Below are 18,806 nucleotides of genomic sequence, written 5' to 3' on the forward strand. Positions count from 1 at the left end.
GTCTTGCATTTGGCCTCAATGCCTAGTGGCTATAAGAGTTGCTGTTTAAATGCTGACAGCATGTTTGTCTGACTTCTGACACAAAAATTGAAGTGAAGTTGAGAAGTCAAGTGGGTAGATGTTAAGAACTGTCTGTTTGTGAGTTCGCAGTTGAATGAGAACTGTAAGAGGGTGTAACAGTCAACACCCCAAGCCCATGGGAGTGCGTTGACCCTGTCTGGGTGCCAGATGCCTACCAAATCTTCTCTCTCCCCTTCACAGCTGAACAGGGGAGAGAAAATACAACTAAGGATTCATGGGTTAAGATAAGGATTGGGAAAGATCACTCGCCAAATACCATCACAGGCAAAACAGACTTGAATTAGAGGTAATATTTGAATTTATTACTAACTAAATCACAGCATGATAATGAGAAATAAAATGAGACCTTAAAACACCTTCCCCTCCACCCTTCCCTCCTCAGCTCTGCCTCCTCCCCTCAGAGCAGTGTGGAGAGATGGGGAATGGGGGTTATGGTCAGTTCATCACATGTTCCTGCTGCTCAGGTAGAGGAGTCCTTCCCCTGCTGCAGCGTGGGGTCTCCCCCATGGGAGACAGCTCTCCAAACTTCTCCAATGTGAGTCCACCCCATAAGCAACAGATCTGCATGAACTGCTGCAGTGTGGGTCACTCTTCCATGGGGTGCATCCTTCAGCCACAGCCTGCTCCAGTGGGAGTCCCCCACAGGGCCACAAGTCCTGCCAGGACCCTGCTCCAGCACAGGCCTCCCTTGGGTTCACAGCCCCCTCTCAGGCATCCACCTGCTGTGGCCTGGGTCTCCTCCAGGGGCTGTAGGTGGATCTCTGCATCCCCAGGGACCTCCAGGGGTTGCAGATGGATCTCTGCATCCCCTGGGACCTCCAGGGGCTGCAGGTGGATCTCTGCATCCCCTGGGACCTCCAGGGTCTGCAGGTGGATCTCTGCATCCCCTGGGACCTCCAGGGGCTGCAGGTGGATCTCTGCATACCCAGGGACCTCCAGGGGCTGCAGGTGGATCTCTGCATACCCAGGGACCTCCAGGGGCTGCAGGTGGATCTCTGCATCCCCAGGGACCTCCAGGGGCTGCAGGTGGATCTCTGCATACCCAGGGACCTCCAGGGTCCCTGCAGGGCCACAGCTGCCTCACCATGGTCTGCACCACGGGCTGCAGTGGAACCTCAGTTCTGGTGCCTGGGGCACATCCTGCTCCCCCTTCTGCACTGTCTTGGGTGTCAGCAGGGCTGCTCCTCTCACATGCTGTCACCCTGCTCTTCTCTGATGGCAATTACAACTGCACAAATGTTGGGTATCTTTTCTTCTTCTTCTTCCATCTGCTGTCACAGAGGCATTACAACCATTTCTAATTGGCCCAGCCTTAGCCAGCGGCACATCCATCTTTGTAGCCACCAGAGACTGGCTCTGCTGGACACTGAGGAAGCTTCTCATAGCCTCTTGCATAAGCCACCCTGCAGCTCTCCCACTACCAAAGCTTGGCTATGCAAACAAAATACACGGATATTAAATGGAAACTGATTTAGTGCCAGAATCTACACTAAGTTTTCTGTATTTTTAAGAGCATGCTTTGAAGCAGATTTCTTGTTTAACTTTAGTCTTGGTCAGGATATTGAGCTAGCCAGTCTGAGTTCCAGTAATGTGAGGGTGGGAAAACTGAGTGGCAGTGAAATCAAGTAAGCTACTTTTCTTACCAAAGAGCTAGTTAAATGTAATATGATTATTTGTACTCAGTGAATATATTTGTTGAAAAATTGAGCCATACTCTGCACAAGGTTTCTGTGGGCTTTGGTAGAGTTCTGTTATAACCACTGCATGAAGTACTTTCAGTTTTCTATGCCTTTTCTCTTGACAGGCTCTTCTCATGTGTCTGAAACCAAAAGAATACTGGATTAAAAGAATAATTTACTGTAATCGGTCTAACAATTTAATACAATAATTACTTATAAAGTAAACACTTTTAATGGTTCCTTCCCAGTACCAGTTATGGCTGAATTGCTTGGCTGTCACAGTTGAGCACTCTGAAGTACCTGGTGTTCAGGACAGGGTTGGATTTACTTACGTTTGATATCATCCATAGTTGGCTTATGGAGCAAGGTGACAATAATATTTATAGTTTGCATCTAACCATAAAATCCTTTCTCTCATGTGATTGCAAGTGTAAAACGCAATAGTGCTCCTCATGTTTCCATTAGTAAAGAAAGAGGATGCCCCCTATTTCTTGTTTTGTCAGCACCTTTATCAGCACAGTGTGTGGAAGCAAGTATTGTAGTATGAATGCAGGGTGCATGAAAATGGTCAGCGTGAAGGCAATGACATTGCATAGGGAAATGCTGATGCTGGAGGATGATATTTCTAGAAAATGTGAACTTAAAAGAGACTTGCAGAGGGAATATTTTCCAAACATGAAATTGATGGTGGTTTCAGATATTTAGAGATACAGGACAGAAGTGCAACCAGGCAAACAAGTGGGCAGCAAAATGAGAATGGAGATGAGGTAGATCATATGAACTCTAATGGAGGCAGGCTTGTCTGTGTTGCATGTTGCAGTGAAGGGTAAGTGTAGTGGCTAAAAATTCCTGCAAAATGGCAGTGAACAGGATGTACTTGTAGCAGTGGAAATAAGTCTGGGCTGTTAAGGTGAAGATAAATGAGAAGATGATAGTGGGGAGATCTCAGGAGAGAGATGCATTACCATCATGAGGGAAGAACTGGCTCTCTCAAGCTGCAGCTGGCTTAGCCTGGAGGAGATGCAGAAGGGCTGCTAGCCTGGTTATCAAGATGTGCTACAGCCTGAAAAATTAAATAAATACTACTTATAAAGGTGATTACAATGTGAAAGTTGTACAGGGGTGTTAAGAGAATTCATGTGGCAAAGTGAGACACGAAATGGGGAGGGGAAAAACACCATCAAATGTGCTGGGGTTTTTAAAAGGTATTTCCTAGGAGGAACAAGGCAAGGGAAGGGCTGATGAGTGCTTGATTGTGGAGCAAAAATCAGTATTAATATAAGCATACTTTTCTGAAAAGTTTTACATAAGTAGGATGTACTGCATGCAAAGTGGATGTGCTGGATAATTTTTGTGGGTTAATGGTACTGCTGTTGGTACTATGACATTCCATGATTCTGGTGTGGAAACAGTTGATTCATCAGAGTGGGATTTGCATACTAATTATAACATGGCTAATTATTGTAGTTAAAAGGAGTATGCTGACATATTGGTACCTTTTCTCCTTCCCACATAACTCAGAAATACTTCTTATTTACAAAGCTTTTTTTCAATAATAAATGTTGCAAAGCTGAACTTCCTCATTTATCAGTAGGTTGGACTTTAAGTGGAGATGGTGATAAAAAATAATTTAAGCATTTGTTGTTTACTCATATTTACCTCTTAACTGTAATGGTTAACCACAGCACAGTTTCTTGAGATAATACTTTATGACATGGAAGCACCTGGTTTGTACATAGAGATTGCAAAATCATATTGTTGTGCATAACAGCGCTGTTATAAATTAGACCCAAGGATAGTGGGATGTGGCCAGCTAATACTTCCTGATCTCTATTTCACATATGGTGTTCTGTCAGCCTTTTCTCTTGTTTTCTGTTTCCTGAAATTTTTTTCTAAAAACTTTATTAATCTTTCTTTATTGACAAAAATCCGTATTTCTGTTTTGGCTTGTTTTCTGCAGGCAGCATCATAAAAGTCAAGTGAAAATGGCCTTTAGCAATCTGACATCAAAGGCTATACTACTGTATGATGAATGGATTAAAGATGCCGGTGAGTCATTTAAATCTAGAACTTACTAACTCCCAATAATTTTGAATAGCAATGTGTAGCTATGCTAGGTGTGCTGTTTATCAGCTTAGAAGTAGCTTTGTCATCTTGTGAATATTTGTAAGACTTGCTAGGTTACCTATTTATATGACAGTCTAGTTTCTGCATTTTAAAATAGGAAGTAAACAAAACTCAGGTAGTTTATGGATATAAACTCTAAATAAAATACAGACAGTGATTCTCCTGTCAGTGTCTTTGGTTGCCTGAATATATAGTTTGAGTGCTGAATGTAGTCTTAACTCTTTTTTCATTACCAAACAGTTGCATTTTATCAGTTAATTAATGCAGGCATATGGCATTACTGCATTTTGCTTTTGCAAAATGAAAAAAAGAAACTCAAGCTCTGGTAAATTTCAGTATTTTGAAATTAATCCTCAGAGTAATTAATTCTGTCACAGTGGTACTTTGAAAAAGGATGTTAATCTCTTGTTGCAGTAAGTAAGGGATGTTAATCACACTTTGCTTCTATTCCACTTTGTTATTTTGTATGCTTACCAAAAGCTGGATAGAGAAGACTTCAGTTTTGGGGTTGAGACCCATCAGTCTCAGAAAGGGATTAGCTAATTCCTGGAAAAAAATTGTGAAGTGGTGAGGGTTTGATAGATAAAATTACTGATTTATCTTTTCCAGCTTAGCTGAGCACCACTTTTCTTGTTCAGTTGAAGTACAGCCTGCAAGTGAGCAGGGAATTTAATATCAGTATGACTCATGGTGTGAAGTGGATTGGGATGGAGTGAGCATTTCTGCTGCAATGTCCATGACTTCAGAAGCCGAGTTGTCTCCCTGCCCAACAGTGCTTGTATTTGGATTACAGCGTTAGGGGTGGAACTTGGTTTTCTCTGGATCAGACTGGGAAGAACAGTGAGAAAAGTTTGGTAGGAGCCAGGACAAGGGTGATTACAACAAAAACAATCAGTTGTGAAGAGATGGTGGTTCTTTTGCAGTACATACGAGCAGATTCCTCATGCTGTGGGACACAATCCTTCTTCGTCTGTGGGCAGCAGCTCTGGCACATTGCAAGCTGTGAGAAGCATTATAATGTGCTCTCCTCCTCAATTTGTTTTTGCACTTTCAGTGGCTGTTAACCACATCAGAGGGTCTCATGGGTTAAAGATTGCTTGAATGCTGTGGGCTGAAAATTTGCTGACCTGAAACATTTGGCTACGAATTAAACAGTTGACAAAAAACCAGTAGTGTAATTTTACCCTTAAAATACAGCAGCAAACCATGAAAGAAACAGTTTTCTGAGTCAGTAGTTAAGTTTGGGATCATTCTGAACCAAATCTTGCAAAAGTCAGTATAAAAAAAATAATTAATGAAAATAAAAATTGCATCAGGTTTGTATCACTTCACCTACTTATGGAGAAATGCGGCAGTCTTTGGTGACCCGGGACTCTGATGAACCACAGAAGGGTGCAGTGGAATCATGGTGATGCTCAAATGAAATACCTGCCAGCCTCATTGGTAGAGAGAGGGAGTGGGGTGTGCTTAGGAGGAGGTGCCTCTGCAATACATCTCTCTGGTATAACTGTGGGGTAATTTGCAACATTTTCCTGTTGTATTATAACTTTCTTGTCCTTATGAAAGTGTGTGCTTTGTCATGCTGTAAAGACAAAGTCATGTCACTCAAGATTCTATGTCACCTTTTCATTATATGTGAAGAAAGAAGCAATGAATCCTACATGGGTTAAATCATGTTATCCAGGCAGTATGGATTTGAAGTGAATGGAATCTGAAACATGATTTGTGACAGAAAAATCTAGATCATCAAGAATTAAATACTTTTCTGTAGCTGTTTTAGTAAGTACTGTCAACATCTGACTTTTTCTTTCCTCCCCCATCCCCTCTAGATCCAAGACTGGAAGGCTGGCCACTCATGTCTTCACCTTTTCCAACGACTTTCATCATTGGAACCTACGTTTATTTTGTCACTTCCTTGGGACCCAAACTCATGGAAAATAAAAAACCTTTTGAACTCAGGCAGATCATGACATTTTATAATTTTAGTGTGGTAGCCCTCTCTTTATATATGACTTACGAAGTAAGTACTATGTTTGTAATGCATTTTTATATTTCATGTCTTTAAAAACATTTTAGTTTTTATATGCTTTTCTTAGTATTTTGTAATTGTTTCTGTCCTACTAGGTGATAATGTGACAACCTGCCCTTAAGGGGAAGGAACAACAACTGATGTTTCAAACACTGTATAGAGTATAGATATACATACAGAATAGAGAAATAATCTTCAGTTAGATCTGCCTTTTAAAAGACAGAAATCAATGACAGAGGATAGCAAAATCTAATTCAAGGCTGTTTTATCCTTTAAATGAACAAATAAAACCCCTCTAAACAAAAAACCTCCAACCTCTGCCCCCTCAAGCCCAAATTATTTATATATTTAACACTTATTTTCCCCACAACCCCAAAATAGCAAATTCTCTCTCTTTTTTCTTTTTCTTTTTTTTTTTTTTTTCCCCAAAAGCAATGTTGAGATTTTGCTGCTGTTGGGCTTTACTTGTTTGCTGGGATTTGTTGGGCTTTGGTGAGGTTTTTATAAGTGTAGCTATTTGTTGATGGTACTGTGTAAATGACAGCCTTACACGTTTGCTTTGTGAAGCATCACTGTGCTAGTACTGACCCTCTGTGTGACTCTCCGGCCATGTGGCTATTTCAGATTTGGGAAACTACTAATAAAAAGTTGTCAGGTTATTGTGCCAAATCAGCATGATAGGTTCCTGTTAGCTTAATTTGCATGAATCTTATAATGAGTTACAGTGAACTACATGACATTTCTTCTGTCTAAAGGCTCTGCAGCAGCAGCTACTTTGTGTCATGACTGTTGAGTGGAAAGATGAATGTTTTTGCTATTTAGACTTTTTTTAAATTGCCGAAATTCCTTTTGGAATTTGGTTCCAAGTTTAGTTTTGGTTATAAACCTCAGAAACAAACAAACAAAAACTCACAAAGAATAAAAGAAAAAAAGATTACACTTCTGTTAGTGTCTGACACTGGCATGGTATTCAGTAAGTCTGCTGTCAAGATTTCCATGTTATAGTTTCATGAAAGAGTGAATGGACAGACTGTAACTGAGTGAATTTCTGCTGTATTGTCTGGTGGTCAGCAAGAAGCTGATTCTTTCCCTTTTTTCCTTTTTGTAACCAAGTCACTTGGTTGTGCTGTTTTTTTGGTGTTCCAAAAAAACATGTTTTTTTTTTAAAGCAATCAGATCTTTCAGGAAATTAAAAGGACAAAAGCCTGCTTCTGTTAGGAGAGGTGAGGCTCTTACTATGCATGAGTGGATGGTGATAATGAGAAGTATCATGAAAATATAAAATACAGATGTCATAGTTGCTGGCAGTGGAATAAGCCAAGTGAAATATTAATATTGTTGTTCTTGTCTAAACCTTAATATATTCCAAGAGAAAATATTGTATTATATTTGATACATATAGTCCTTTGGTCATTTGTGTGCTCTCAGTTGTAGCTTCTTGTCACTTGTTTGAGTGGAAAACTAATTGAACCATGAAGTTTAACTAAGCAGAATTTAAGAAACGATTATATTAAATATACATCATGCATAGTGTTTTGTTCCTTGTCTTTAATGATAAACAGCAATAGCTTTCTGTTATGCTGGTTTTGTTGGAGTATTAAGATGCTGTGTTGCATTTTTTTTTGTATCAAGATAATTTGTGTGATAGCAATTTTCAAAAGAATTGTATTTAGTTTTGTGGTCTTACTTACACAGTAAGTTGTCATTTAACACAGGTTTTGAGATGCATCTCTTTCTTCTCTTCAGTTCTAATGCTGAAATAATGGGTGTAGGAAGAAAATTCTTGTCTATGGGTGTGGTCCTGGAATTAAAAATTCATTAATCTGCAACAGCAAAGGATTTTTGTGGTAGCTATTCCACACACAGGTAGATGATTGACAAAGATGCTGATTTAAGGTGTTTTTAATATTGTTTTTCCCCTCCTGCTTAGTGATTGCAAAAGTAATCCAAAATTAATGAATTTTTCAAAAGCTGTAAAATTAATCTTTGCCCTTTCCTCCAGTTTCTTATGTCAGGCTGGGCCACAGGATACTCATTCCGGTGTGACATTGTTGACTACTCGAGGTCACCGACAGCTCTAAGAGTAAGTTGCTGAAGACAAAGGTGAATTGTTATTGTAAAACAATAGAATAGTTTGAGTTGGAAGTGACCTTGGTGACCAAGTTCCAAAGCCCCTGATATGAGCAAGGACACCTTCCACTAGACCAGGTTGTTCAAAGTAGTGTGTTACACATTTACTTAATTTTTAGAAATGCTTTTTGAATAGCCTGCTTTTTGAATGCACTGTTGTGGAGTGGAATGCACTAAATGGAAATGCCCTCTTGCATAATGTAGAGCACATGAGTTAACTGGAGGGACAGGCTGGTTGGTTGCTTGGGAGGACGAAAGAGGCAAGGAATTAATTGGCTTCTTTTTGTTGGTTTTAAAATTTCTTTAAGTTTAAAAATCGTTTTGTGTTTTTAAAGAAAAAACAATGAAACAATACATTTAAATATTTCTGTCAACCTTGTAACATCACTTGGCCCAGTACTTTCCTTTATGTAGTGTCCTGGGGTGACTAGTCGCCTGGTTTATGTTACATATTAAGTTCTGCACCTTTAAGAGTGGCTCTGAGAGCAAAGGGGATACCAGCATCATAAAATCACCTCAGGACATTCCACCCCTTATCCCTATATCATCAACTTATTATCAAAACTAATATATATTCTAACTCTACAACATATAGATTATTATTTGTCCTGCTCAGTTTTGTTTATGACTTTCATGATTTGACAGTTTGATTTTTACTCTTGCAGATGGTGCGGACTTGTTGGCTTTATTTCTTTTCCAAGTTCATTGAATTATTAGACACTGTAAGTATTTGTAGCCTAATAAAAGAAGTTGTTCTTTTTCCTTTTCAGAGCAGAACTGGTGCTGTTCAGGGCTCAGGATATAAGTGGCTTTTTATTTAGTCCTCCAGTCTTCAATTATTAGAATATGATCACAATGTTTATCCCTATTATATCTTTGTCTTTTTACACTTTGCACACTTTGTACTGTCTTTTTACACTGTTCTTCCTTCATTATCAGGAAAAATGTTAATGAGGGAACACACCTTTAAATTTTTAGGAAGTCTTTATAACTTGTCTGTTTAACAACTGAGTACACTAATCTCGTATGCTATGGCAGTACTTGTCTCAACACTGCAGATAAAAAACAGTTGATCATGCTGAATTTTTTTTTCACATAATTTTCAGATTTTATCTTCCCCATACATATCATCAGCAGGATGTCTGAATGCAGGACAAAATTGCCATACCTACTTGCTTTAAATCCCTGAGATGGTCTTGAGTGTCGTGACAAAAGAGATGTTTGATGTCAGTCTGGCTCTCTAGCCTGTTTCAAACAAAGTCTGAGTAGCAATGCATGGAAGCAGAATGCAGACCTTGCTCATCACCAGCAGCCATCTTTCCAACACTGGTACCAGATAGGACTGAGATATTTTCAAACCAGCTTCTCAATGTTGGAATTAGTTGCAGTTCTATTTGCGCTATTGTTTGGGGCACAAGAGTGGTGGTTCAGGAGTTGACTCATGAGCAGTGAGGATGTTCTGCATCCTCTAGAGCAAAAGCTGGCCATCTGACTTTACATCTGCAAATGTTCATGACTCAACACTGGAAGATCTTATTGACTAAACCAAATGGAATGGTAATGGAAGTGTCAGGAATGCTAAAACTGGAAAATCCTGACGAATATATTGCTCTATCTGCCTTTATTCCTCACAGGTTATAGTGAGTTATAGCTCTTGTTTTATTGCAAAAGTAGTTTCTTAGCTATATTTAAATCAGCTGATTCAAAATGTTTTCTCTGGTACACCAGGCTTCTTTTCTTCTGCGTTTGTTTGCTTGCCATCTGATACTACCCGTTCCATGACCTGACTTCTCCTTACAGATTTTTTGCTGTCTTCCCTTAACATTTCCCTTGATGCCTGCCCTTTAAAATGAGGCCTGTCAATATCAATTAAGAGTACCAACCTATATTCTGTATAATTTTGATGTTTTCCAATGGTAGCTAAGTTAAAATTGATAATAAAGTGTTATTTCTCTAACATAGTATTTTCTACTGCTAGTCCTGTTAATGTTCTCAAATGACCTTTCATTAATAGCTCAGGGGACTTAAAATCTGATCCTTGTAGAGACTTCTCAATCCAAGCAATTCCATCTTACATGGTTTGGTGCACATGTAGGTGATGGCTTAACCTTTGACATTTGGTTTCAAAGCTTGCCTTGGCTTTTGAGATTTCACAGGTGGATTTTGCTTATTGGCTTTAAGGTTTTTAGAAAACTAATTTGCATAGCCAGACAGTCACTTAGTTTTTCTTCTCCCAACATGGTAACTGTGAAGAACTTTAAAATGTATAGTAGTGAGCAAATAGCACTGATGTGTACATTTTTCTTTAAATATGTTTGGTTTGATTATTTTCTGTAACATTCTGTTCATTAAAAATCTCTTTCAGATATTTTTTGTGTTGCGTAAGAAAAACAACCAAGTTACATTCCTGCATGTCTTTCATCATTCCATCATGCCGTGGACCTGGTGGTTTGGAGTCAAATTTGCTGCAGGTATGGAGAGAGAATGGCGTTTAAGTTGAGCATATCTTCTGGTAGTGAAAGTTACCTATGGTAGATAAAAATAAAAAGAGAATTAAACACCTTGGAAACATCAGTGTTTTTAAATTTAGACTTCTGCAGTTATTTTATGGAACTGAGATCACCATAATTATTTAAATAGGTGGGGATTGCTCATTTTTCCTATTTGATGGCATTTTGTTCAGTGCTGATTTCTTATGGAGGGGAAGAGGTTCAGAGAAGAGAGTTGGGTACAAGCAAAAAACATTATTAGATGAAAAAGAAGTCATTGAAAAAATTTAAGTCCTAGGGGAGATACATGAAGCAAATAATTCTGTTAAAATTACTTTATAACCATTTTTCCCCTGACAATGTAAGAACTAAGCTGGAGTAGAGGACTGCATTCCTTTTTTTTTTCCTGTTTGAGAAATTATTTGGTCTTTGTTGCAGTTACTTTTGCTGGCTTTAGGTAGCGTGTGCGGGATTTATTTACACCTGATACTTCAGCTTTCACAAAACTAGAAAAATATTTTCCTGGACCTTTCTTTATTACAGTAACATTTGAATTTTTTTTTTAATTTAAATTCTTTGACCACTATCCGCTTACTTTCACTTTCTCCTTTCCTGCTTGGTGTGTCTTTGCATGCATTTTCCTATGCCAGATTATCAGTGTGTGCCACTAATAGCCATGAGAATAGTCTGAAAAGCACTAAATGGAAAAATGCATAGTCATTTATTAATCAATTTCTGGGACAACTTAGGATTTTTTAGGAGTTTCTGCTGAGAAATAGTGGGGTTTCATACGTGTTTACCTGAGAACATGTTTTGTGTTTTTTCTTTTTTTGTCCTGGAAAATTGGTGATGAACTGATGAAGCAGTTATTCCACTGCTTTTCAGTCTAATCTCTTAAATGTCTATTTTATGTCTGTTTTTTTCTGGACTGGTCTAGAAAGCACTCCAGAAAATTTGTAGATCTTTTGAACCTTTCCAGTGTGCAGCTTTTCCTTTTGCATAAATGGATCTACTTCTGTTGTATTTGTGGAGTTTCTGTTATTAGGAAAGTGATGGATTGATCATGTATTTCTCAAATCTTGCTGAGTGACTGCTGTTACGTTCATAATAAAACTGTGAATGGTTGTCTCAGCATAGACCCTAGTGTGTTTATAGGTCTGCAATGGGAAACCTGCAGCAAATAGCAGTCCCTCCTCTTCAACCTTGAAAATTTTCCACTTATAGGTGATTAACTTTCTCCATTTTATCTGGGCGTTGGATCAGTTTACCAGCTACAGGCTTCTGATTTTGCATCAGATTCTAATTTCCCATGTGATAATTAGACAAATGCTTTCAGCAAAGTGTGCAAGAATTGTTCTGTCCTGTGGTAGTAATAGTCCCTCATATTTATGCAGAGCCATGTTTATTCCAAAAACTCTATTGCTTATCTTCACACTTATCTTTCCAAATACTGCTGTTTGATAAGTTTAATTTTTTTCCAAGAATTTCAGTCCTGCTGATGTTTACCTTGTATTCAGTTTCATCAGTGCTTGTCCTTCTAAACAGCAACATCTGTTTTCAAATCAGCATCACATTTTCAAACTGTTTGTAAAAAACCCAACAACCAAACAGGATGGAGATGCTGTTTTTTCTCTCATCTGATATAAATAGAGAATTATAAAATGATGCTTATTATAGTGTTGCTTTTTGAAGCATATTTTTGTACCGTTGTGTAGGTTCCTTTTTTATCTGCTTTAGCTATTTGTTTTTTCTTCTGAATATTCACTGCACAAGCCAAAAAAAGTATGTATATTTGAACTGTAAGAACATTCAAATTATTTTTAAAAATACAATAGCTAAGTTTCAAAGAAAGTTTGCAATCACAGCTGGATGAGTTATGCCTTCTCAAGCTGTAAGATTAGTTTGAGCTACTAAAAACACAAAATAGATTTTATTTTTGATTGGAATGATTCTAAATGGGAAAATTACACTCTTTTTCTCACTAAATGTCTCCTTTTATGTCATCTCATTTTCTTTTTGATGATCATTGTTTTCATATCCATGTTTCTTTTAAAAATACTTTGCTCTCTGCTGCTTCTTGGATCACTTTTACATCTAATTTCTTCTGTTCATTAAAATAAAGCTACTTTGAGAAGGATCATGTAGCTCCATGGTTAATCCAACAGAAAAGGAAGTGTTTCCTTACTTGTTCTGTGAAATACTCATGTGTTACCAGTTTCAGTCATAAATTTATCCCCAAATGGGCCCTACTTAAGTTTCCCTTTCAGTGTAAGTATGTTTTGAGATTGACAATGGATTTATGAGACCCTTGTTCATGATTACAAAAACTTACTGTCTGAAATGGTATTTCCTTCCCTGGGAATCTGGAAATCTGTATTGAGAAGAGAATTATTACTTATCTTCTACAACTTTTTGAAGTTCATCATGATGTCCAGAAAGAAGGCAAAAACCAGGGGGAATGCTTTCTACTAGGTTTTCTGTGTCTCTATCAAATTTATGTTTTAATAAAAAAAATAATAAAAATTGAACCCAAAGAAATGTTTTTGCAGGTAATTAGATCAGCTCTGTTTTACTGCTGTTTTGGGAATGCTTAGATAAACTTCTTCTGAGACAAGAAACTGATGTGATCTGTCAGAATTGGTATCAACCCAATTCAGGAAAAATATCTTGAGGGTTATTTAAAGTCTAGGGTTTGTGGTACATGTTTTAGATATCCTGGCTCAAAACAATCTGCTAGGATCTCAGTGGCTTTTTAAATACCTTCTGTAATACTACTACTATGTTTTGTTTTTCTACAGGTGGTTTAGGAACATTTCATGCTTTGCTGAACTGTATTGTGCATGTTGTCATGTACACTTACTATGGAATCTGTTCTCTGGGACCAGCCTATCATAAATATTTGTGGTGGAAAAAGTACATGACAACTATACAACTTGTGAGTAGCTGTTTTAACATATGCACCTCTCAAAAACCTGATTGTAGCTGACACAGATTTAATGCAATAAATTTGTTCTTTTGGTTATGCTCATGTGTGGAGCTTACAGTAGGTATAAGCTTTACTAATGTTTTAATTGAGGATAAGAAAAGGTGTGAACTCTCCACAGTAATATAATTAAATCTGCTGACTTCAGCATTCACTGTAATCACAGATTTAGACAAATAAGCTTTTCAGTTATGCAGTACTTGGTAAATATATTTTATATTTATATATAAATAAAAATTATTAATATCTAAATGTACACCAAGAAAATACAACTAATGTACAGAATAGTTAACTAATGTACAGAATTATGTAACAAGATGTAAAATGTAGCAAGGAAAGGGGAAAAACTATTTATTTAGAACTTGATCTTCTTTCATAGAAAATGTTTGTGTTTAGAAATTGTACCTCTCTTCAACCCAGAACATTAAAACCCACTTTTACAGTATATTAAGTCTTTTATCAGCTTTAGGTCTCTTTCAAAAGGTTGCTCTTCCGAGTGCTTTTTCATGCCCACCTCATTTAATAGATGGGTTTTCAAAATTCAGTTTCTGGCTAAACAGTTGGCTTAGAATGAGCAAAGGTGCTGAGGAGGTAAAGGAGCTCCCTGTCTGGCTTCCACCAGGGTTTTAGTAGAATAGTTCATGTAACCACATGCAGCTCCAAACAACATAGCCTGAATATTTATAACTTGGTCTTTTCGACCTGGAGGCATTACCAGTGCACGATTAACTTGGACTTCATGCAGAGTGTCTTTTTGTCACATGCTAGTATGCAGGAAAGGTGGGAATTCCTGTTCCCTAACCCTATAATGGTTGCTTGCTTTTTTTTTTTTTTTCCCTAATTTTTCTAAAGAAACCTCCCATTTTTCACAGGACGGACACTATATGCCTCCATCCTTTTTATCTGAACTAGCCAGGGTAGAATCCTATTCTCCTACCATGAGCTTCTTAGTTTGTCCCTGAACTTCTCTTCCTTTATTACATAGACCTGTTTTTCAGTGTAGAAATATTTTGGGGAGATGGGCTATAAAGGTGCATCTGTGCCACATTAAGAAGTTGTACTGTTGTCACTTGTTCCTTGCTTTCCCCCCACTCTACCCCTAGTATCTGCTTTCCAGCAAACAAGCTATGCTGAAATTTTTCAACTTCTGTACTAAGGTTGTAATTTATTTTAAAAGTACTTATTTTCTTCACCTTTTTCCTCCAGGTCCAGTTTATTATGATTACAGTCCATATAGGACAAATCTACATCATGGATGATTGTCCGTACCAGTATCCAATTTTCATGTTTATTATTTGGCTTTATGGCTCTATGTTTTTAGTCTTGTTTCTCCACTTCTGGTACCACGCTTACACGAAGGGACAAAGACTGCCAAAAATGGCAAGAAATGGCATCAGCAAAGATGAGTGAAACAAATTCTTGTCTCTAAAACCAAAGAAGTGTATATGTCAAAGGGGAAACTTGCACTACTTGACAATCAAGATGTTTAGGTGCGCACACTACATGGTGTATATTTTGTATGTTTTCTTCCAAAACAGAATTTGTATTTTTACCGTAAGTTATTTGGGATTCTTAACATGGGAGAGGGGAAGAACTGTGGATCTCTGATTAAAAAAAAAAAAAAGATAGATGATCTCTATCTGAAAAATGCACAAAAATAAAGATAATTGGAAAAACTAAAATGTGTATGACAAGTACTGAGTACTTTGAACACACTTTGAGGGGGATAAAAGTTACTTCACTTTAAATGTTGTAAGTTGCTAAGACTGTCAGCTGCATTTTATTATAAGAATGATTCATCAGTAAGTACTGTTTTTAGAATCTAAGGCATATTAATATAGTTAATGCATAAACATTATTACATCTGTTTATATTACTTTAAAGGAAGGATTGTAAGTTAATCTGTCAAGACATAATATTTCATTTTAAGATCACAGATTATTGGATATACTGTCTTTTACTAGGAGAACTGAATTCATTTCATGCTGTACTCAGTTGAACATTATCGTAAATGTTGGAAAGCTACTAATATGGGGATTATCTGAATTGTCTTGTAGCATAGTGATCAAAACATCTTACTGATTTGTTCACTGTAGTAGCCAAGTACACTTATTATTCAATGTGTCTATGGATATACTTTATATTGGTAGCCTGTACTGTTTGTGAAGTGGGGCTAAGAGGATTATGGAATCTTTTAATTCAAAGCCAAAATCTTAGTGCTCAAATAAAATGTAAAAAAATTTTGATTTAGTGATTTAAGCTTAAGTGTTGCCTACCATGATTGTACTGTGCTCTACTTTCTTCTATGTCCATTATCTATTGAAATACATGTCTAGAAAGAGTTTGTGTCATCTTGGTTTTTTTTGTTGTTGTTTTTATAATGGCTTGTTTTTATCAGCTCCAGATTAAAGTTACTCCAGCTGTCTTGTCTGGAACCAGGCAAAAAAATTTGTGACATTCGCTGATTTTCTGAAAATGAGGCAGGCAGTGGTGACTGGGTATGGCTCCACTCTGGGTAGAATTACCCAGTATGTTGTTTTCCAAGATTAGGCAGATTGTTGGAGTCACATATGCGTGACATAGAAATCAAAGGAACTTGCTATTTTTAAGTTGCATTTGTACCGCATGAGTTTTTTAAGGAATTGCTACATGCAGCAATTAAATGCTGAATGCGGAATTAAATGTGTTTAGATTAATGTTACCATCAAAGGTACTGTTTTCTAAAACACCAAAAAAAAAGGAAAATTGCAGTATTTGCTTTTTACTTGATCTGATCTATGGGATTTTCAAATACTCAAAACTTTGAGGCAGATTTTAATAGCCTCCCAGTTACACAATTCCAAGACAGTAAGCATTGTTACCTGCAGACTTTTATTTTACTGACATTTATGGTGCATTTTAAATGCTAAAGGAATGTACATTAGGTTGGACATGAGTTGCAAATGTTTTCTTTCGAGATTACATTGTTTTTTAAAGCAAATAAAAAATAGTTTATGTTTTATCTATTCACTATTTAATTTCTGTAGCTGTCAGCTCTCATGGCAGTTTGACAGTACATCTCAAAAAGTATTGGGATGACCTGAGATTTAAATTGCAACCCTGAATTTTAGATGCTTGATCCTAGAATCATCAGTGTTCAGTTCTCAGCTCCCTGGCAGTTCATGTGGAGAGGTGTTTTATCACAAGACGCTAAACAGCTGCAATGCTGATCAGGGACCACACCTCTTTTTGGTGGGAAAGGCAGTCCATCATTGACTCAAAGTCTCAAGTCCAGCCAGCTCTGGCCTCTTTATATATATCATTGGCCTCCAGTGTTAGGGGAGGCTTTTCTTATTGCTGTTTTTTCAAATAGCAGGAAAGAATTTGCCAGTTTTATAAGGTTGGTTTGGTTTTTTTTGGTTTTTTTTTTTTTTTGATGTGTATTATATTTATATATAAATTATTTATTATGTAAGTGCTGATGAAGGAAGTGGGACAATTTGGTTCTTTTAGGCTTTCTTGAGCCTGCACATTCAAATGCGTTTGGGAAATGCAGACCTTATGAGGGAAAGGCAGTAATAGCTTATCTGTAGAGAAAACTGGATAATAGTACCCCCTGCTTCTTCTTGTTCAAGGAAGCAGAAATTACTCTGTAGCCTTGCAGATTATTTATGTGCTGGTAGAGGAAGTCCTAGTTCTGGTCTCTGATTTTGCAATCATACCTCCTTCCCTGCCCCATAAATCTGGATGGAGCAATGCATCCTGCAGCTGGGTGTGAAGGAACAGGTACTTGTTTGTTGGTTTGGGAGCTAGATCTGCAACTGATTTTTCAAACTCACTTGGGCTTAAATAGGAGCTGAGACTATGCCCAGTCAAAACTAAGGAGTGCTGCATGTGGACAGGTGCTGAACAGAAAGGAGCCAGGAAAACTTCCAATTCCAGCAGTTGTACACTAGCCAAAGGCTTCCAGAGTCAGTTGTTTGAGATGAAGAACTAATAAGCAGGAGTAGAAACTGGAGATACTAATCATTCTGTGGGCTAGTGCTGTGTCAGATTCTTGCTGCATAATATCTTGCACAGTGGTTTAGTCTTCTGTGAATTACATAGCATTTGGAGAAAGAGAATGGAGTGTTTCACACTGAGTTGTATGGATGCAGTGTAAGAGGATGCATGTAGTGTAACTGTGCCAATTACATCAGCTCAAAACAAATCCTCTCTTCCTACACACAACATGAGAATCACACAATCTTTATCTGAACTTAAAAACTGTGCATCTCACTACTTAAGTGTATATTTTTGAGTTAGGCTAGAAAGGAGTGCAACAGTCAGCTAAGTCATCCATGTTATGGTGAATGTTGACTGACAGTGAGGGGAATGTGGCTAAAACTTTGTTTTCCTTAGACCTGGTGGAGAAGAAACAATGGTGTTACCAGCCACTCCTCTCCTGTGAGAGTCCTAAATATTGAGGTCATCTGTAATATGTATCACAGGAGTTTGCTTCATCCCTACCTATACAGGATAGGTGTCCTGGTATCAAAATCTCCTGCCTTAGAATGGAGGTTTCCTATTAACGTTCTAAATCACCCTTTCTTTAAAATGCTCATAAAAAAAGCTAATGTACAACAACTCAAATTAGTTTTGTGGCATCAGCATCAACTCCTGTCTTCTGTAGGAATAATATCAAATGTAATTGCAAGTAATTATCATCCCACACACTGCCTGAATTCCAAACAAAATTCTTTAACTAAAGATTTGATTGAAACAATTTAAAAACATTGAAAACTGAGGGTTTGGAGGGATTTTTTTACTTTGATTTTTTGTTTTGTATGTTTAATTAATGCCAAGGCTGTGTTCTCTATCAGGGCAGCAGATCACCAGCCAGTGCTTCCCTGACATGGTTTAACTTGTTGCCACACAAAGACTCGCCAAACGGACCAGGTTGGAGGGGACTACAGCAGATCACCTGGTCCAACCTACCTGCTCAAGCAGGGCCACCTCACAGCACACAGCACAGGACTGAGTCCAGATGGTTCTGGAATATCTCCCTGAGGGAGGCGCCAGAACGTCTCTGAGAAATCTGTTCCAGTGCGCACAGTAACCACACAGCAAAGAAATTCCTCCTCGTGCTCATGGTGAACTTCCATTTCATCAGTTCCTGCCCGCCGTCTCTTGTCGTACTGCGCGGCGCCCCCTGGCTGTATGCGGCCGGCACACCCCACGGCCCTTGCCCAGGCTGAGGCCGCGGCCTGCGGCACCGCCCGCGGCAGCGCCCCCCACAGCGCCCCCTCGCGCTCGGCTCCCGGCCCGCG

At 38.1% G+C, this 18,806-nt stretch overlaps 1 protein-coding gene and 2 long non-coding RNA genes across 9 annotated transcripts in view; 1 reads left to right on the top strand and 2 right to left on the bottom strand.

Moving 5' to 3' along the window:
* ELOVL7 (ELOVL fatty acid elongase 7) overlaps nucleotides 1-15,859 on the top strand; it is a 54,601-nt gene extending 38,742 nt beyond the window's left edge. For 5 of the 7 annotated variants that reach the window (XM_086867120.1, XM_023944673.2, XM_086867115.1 and 2 more), the window contains 7 exons: nucleotides 3,721-3,809; nucleotides 5,717-5,907; nucleotides 7,919-7,999; nucleotides 8,712-8,768; nucleotides 10,412-10,517; nucleotides 13,334-13,470; nucleotides 14,725-15,859. In XM_086867120.1, the coding sequence (XP_086723246.1) occupies nucleotides 3,746-3,809; nucleotides 5,717-5,907; nucleotides 7,919-7,999; nucleotides 8,712-8,768; nucleotides 10,412-10,517; nucleotides 13,334-13,470; nucleotides 14,725-14,928 (840 nt within the window). In that variant the 5' untranslated portion in view covers nucleotides 3,721-3,745 and the 3' untranslated portion in view covers nucleotides 14,929-15,859. Of the gene's footprint in view, nucleotides 1-261; nucleotides 368-3,720; nucleotides 3,810-5,716; nucleotides 5,908-7,918; nucleotides 8,000-8,711; nucleotides 8,769-10,411; nucleotides 10,518-13,333; nucleotides 13,471-14,724 lie in introns of all 7 variants that reach the window. The other 2 variants (XM_086867118.1, XM_086867119.1) reach the window with 1 other exon arrangement.
* On the bottom strand, nucleotides 362-8,533 carry LOC147648508 (uncharacterized). Its single transcript, XR_015280142.1, has 4 exons — nucleotides 7,608-8,533; nucleotides 4,362-4,433; nucleotides 2,726-2,823; nucleotides 362-1,900 (listed from the first exon to the last, which is right to left on the bottom strand). It is a non-coding gene; the product is annotated as an uncharacterized LOC147648508 (long non-coding RNA).
* On the bottom strand, nucleotides 9,012-18,803 carry LOC147648509 (uncharacterized). The gene is made up of 2 exons (XR_015280141.1): nucleotides 18,475-18,803; nucleotides 9,012-10,572 (listed from the first exon to the last, which is right to left on the bottom strand). It is a non-coding gene; the product is annotated as an uncharacterized LOC147648509 (long non-coding RNA).
* Nucleotides 18,804-18,806: the final 3 nt, after the last annotated feature.

The sequence above is a fragment of the Cyanistes caeruleus genome, chromosome Z (assembly GCF_971803275.1).
Source record: "Cyanistes caeruleus chromosome Z, bCyaCae1.hap1.1, whole genome shotgun sequence".
Taxonomy (NCBI): Eukaryota; Metazoa; Chordata; class Aves; order Passeriformes; family Paridae; genus Cyanistes; species Cyanistes caeruleus.